At 46.2% G+C, this 2,011-nt stretch overlaps 1 protein-coding gene across 1 annotated transcript in view; it reads left to right on the forward strand.

Annotated features, from left to right (window-relative positions):
* The first annotated feature begins 720 nt into the window (after positions 1-720).
* The window catches only part of RPL14 (ribosomal protein L14), a 31,590-nt gene continuing 30,299 nt past the window's right edge, over positions 721-2,011 (forward strand). Inside the window, exons 1-2 of the mRNA XM_012650530.1 lie at positions 721-771; positions 1,270-1,375. Of these exons, the coding sequence (XP_012505984.1) occupies positions 769-771; positions 1,270-1,375 (109 nt within the window). The 5' untranslated portion in view covers positions 721-768. The remainder of the gene's footprint in view (positions 772-1,269; positions 1,376-2,011) is intronic.

Consider the following 2,011-nt stretch of genomic DNA (forward strand, 5'->3'; position numbering starts at 1 on the left):
CAGGAAAAAAATTTTCTTTTCCCATTCTCTGCAAAGGATATAAGAGGGACAATTGATAACATTTGAATAGGGGCTGTTGATTATAGTACTGTAGTAATATTAATTTCCTGATTTTGATAAGTGTACTGATGATGTAAGAAACTGTCTCTGTTGTTAGGAAACACACATTTAAGAATATAGAGATAAAGGGATATCATGTCTGCAATTTCCCCTCAAATGGTTCAGATAAAAATGATAGAATGATAACCCAAACGTAAAATGTTAACCTTTGGAGAATCCAGAAAGGTTTACGAGAATCATTTGTACTAGTTTAGCAATGTTTCTTTAATTACTTTAAAGGTTAACAAAATTACTGGGATTACTTAGGGAGAAAACGTGAGGAGCGAACAAACCTAGTGCTAAGACATGAATAACACATTTAAACAAAAATTGGGAGAGTAAAAAGGAAGTCCAGTGGGTTGCGGACAGAGTTTGAATGAAAGGTATAGCTGCTGTGCTCTTCTTTACCCTAAATTACTAAGAGATGACTTTCCGGTAACTGCCCAGCCCCAATCACCAAAGCTAATCTTGCCGCTCAGGTCTGCGCAAAAGCAATCCCTCCCCAGCGGGCTCCGCCATCTTCCCTCACTCAGCTTGCGTGCGCATAAGCACGCACGCATCAACCAATCGCTGCCGACGCCGCGGGCTCGTTAACGCAAGGGCGGGGCGATCGTCTACACATGCGCACGGTTGGACAGGCCTTCTTCCTTCTCGCCGAACGCCGCCGCCATGGTGAGTCTTGCTGTCGTGGGCTCCGGGTCTTGTTACCACGCCGCTCGACCTCCACCTCGGCCGGGGAGCTGAGGCGCGCAATGGTGCCCAGAAGGTCCTTGGCACCGCGTGGTGAGGGTGCACAGGCAGGCTGTGCACGGGGTTTAGGCCCTTCCCGGACTGGCGGCTGGTGAGCGCGTGTGGAGCCCGGCGCGCCTTGGGCCACGCGTGCGCGCCGCCGCCGCCGCCGGAGCTGGACGGCTGAGGCGATCAGTGGCCTGGCCTAGGCGGAACCTGGGGGACTGCCGGGCGGGTGCGTGCGGGCTCCGTAGGCCTGGAGGTGGCGGGAGCCAGGCTTTCGCCACCGCCCGGTTTGCAGATTTGGTCCATCCAGGTTGGCCCGTGGTGTTCAGCACTCTTTTTCGCTGCAATTAGCCGTGTCTTTAAGCTGCAGAAAGTTATGTAAACTGATGAGTGTTTTTAAGTAAGTCTCGCTTTCTTTTTCTTCTCTCACGTTAGGTGTTCAGGCGCTTCGTGGAGGTTGGCCGAGTGGCCTACGTCTCCTTTGGGCCTCATGCCGGAAAGTTGGTCGCGATTGTAGATGTTATTGATCAGAACAGGGTAAGTGAAAGTGTCACAGCTTTTTACTAAACATAACAGTGAACGGTAGCACTACAGATGCTAATAATTTTTCCAGTGGCCCTCGAGGTGAGAATGCTATGAGTGGTAGCTTTATTTTACTATTGAGAAAACAGGTATAGTATAGGTTAGGGGTTTCAAGCACAGATTTAAGTTAGCTATTACTGGTTTTTTGGTATTACCTCAGCCACTTAAATTAGTCACAGCTTTTAGCCAATGATGGGCTGAAACGTTTTGAGGTTTAAGTGAGTTACTACATCTGAAGTGAGTTTAGAACAGATTCAGGCACATAGAAAGCCCTTTCGCGTTTGCATCAGTATTTGAGAGCAGCAAATTAAGGACTTGAACAACGCTTATGAACGAAAGTAAAGTTGTTAGAAATGTAAGGATTAAAGATCTAAAATTGCCCAGCAAATTACATGTGATTGATTTCCATGGTACTAATAGTAGTAGTTGACAACTTTTTAAAGAAGCATTTAATGGTATAAAAGCAAAGCCGTATGGTTCAAATAGAATTTAAATAAGACTGCTGTAAAGTAGGGCAATCTTTGTTTTTTCTGAGAAATTCGTTTAAATGCGGATTTGATAGCCTTGAAAGGACTAGTAATTATACAGAATATCT

This window comes from Propithecus coquereli, unplaced genomic scaffold, assembly GCF_000956105.1.
Source record: "Propithecus coquereli isolate 6110/MARCELLA unplaced genomic scaffold, Pcoq_1.0 Scaffold1, whole genome shotgun sequence".
NCBI lineage: Eukaryota > Metazoa > Chordata > Mammalia > Primates > Indriidae > Propithecus > Propithecus coquereli.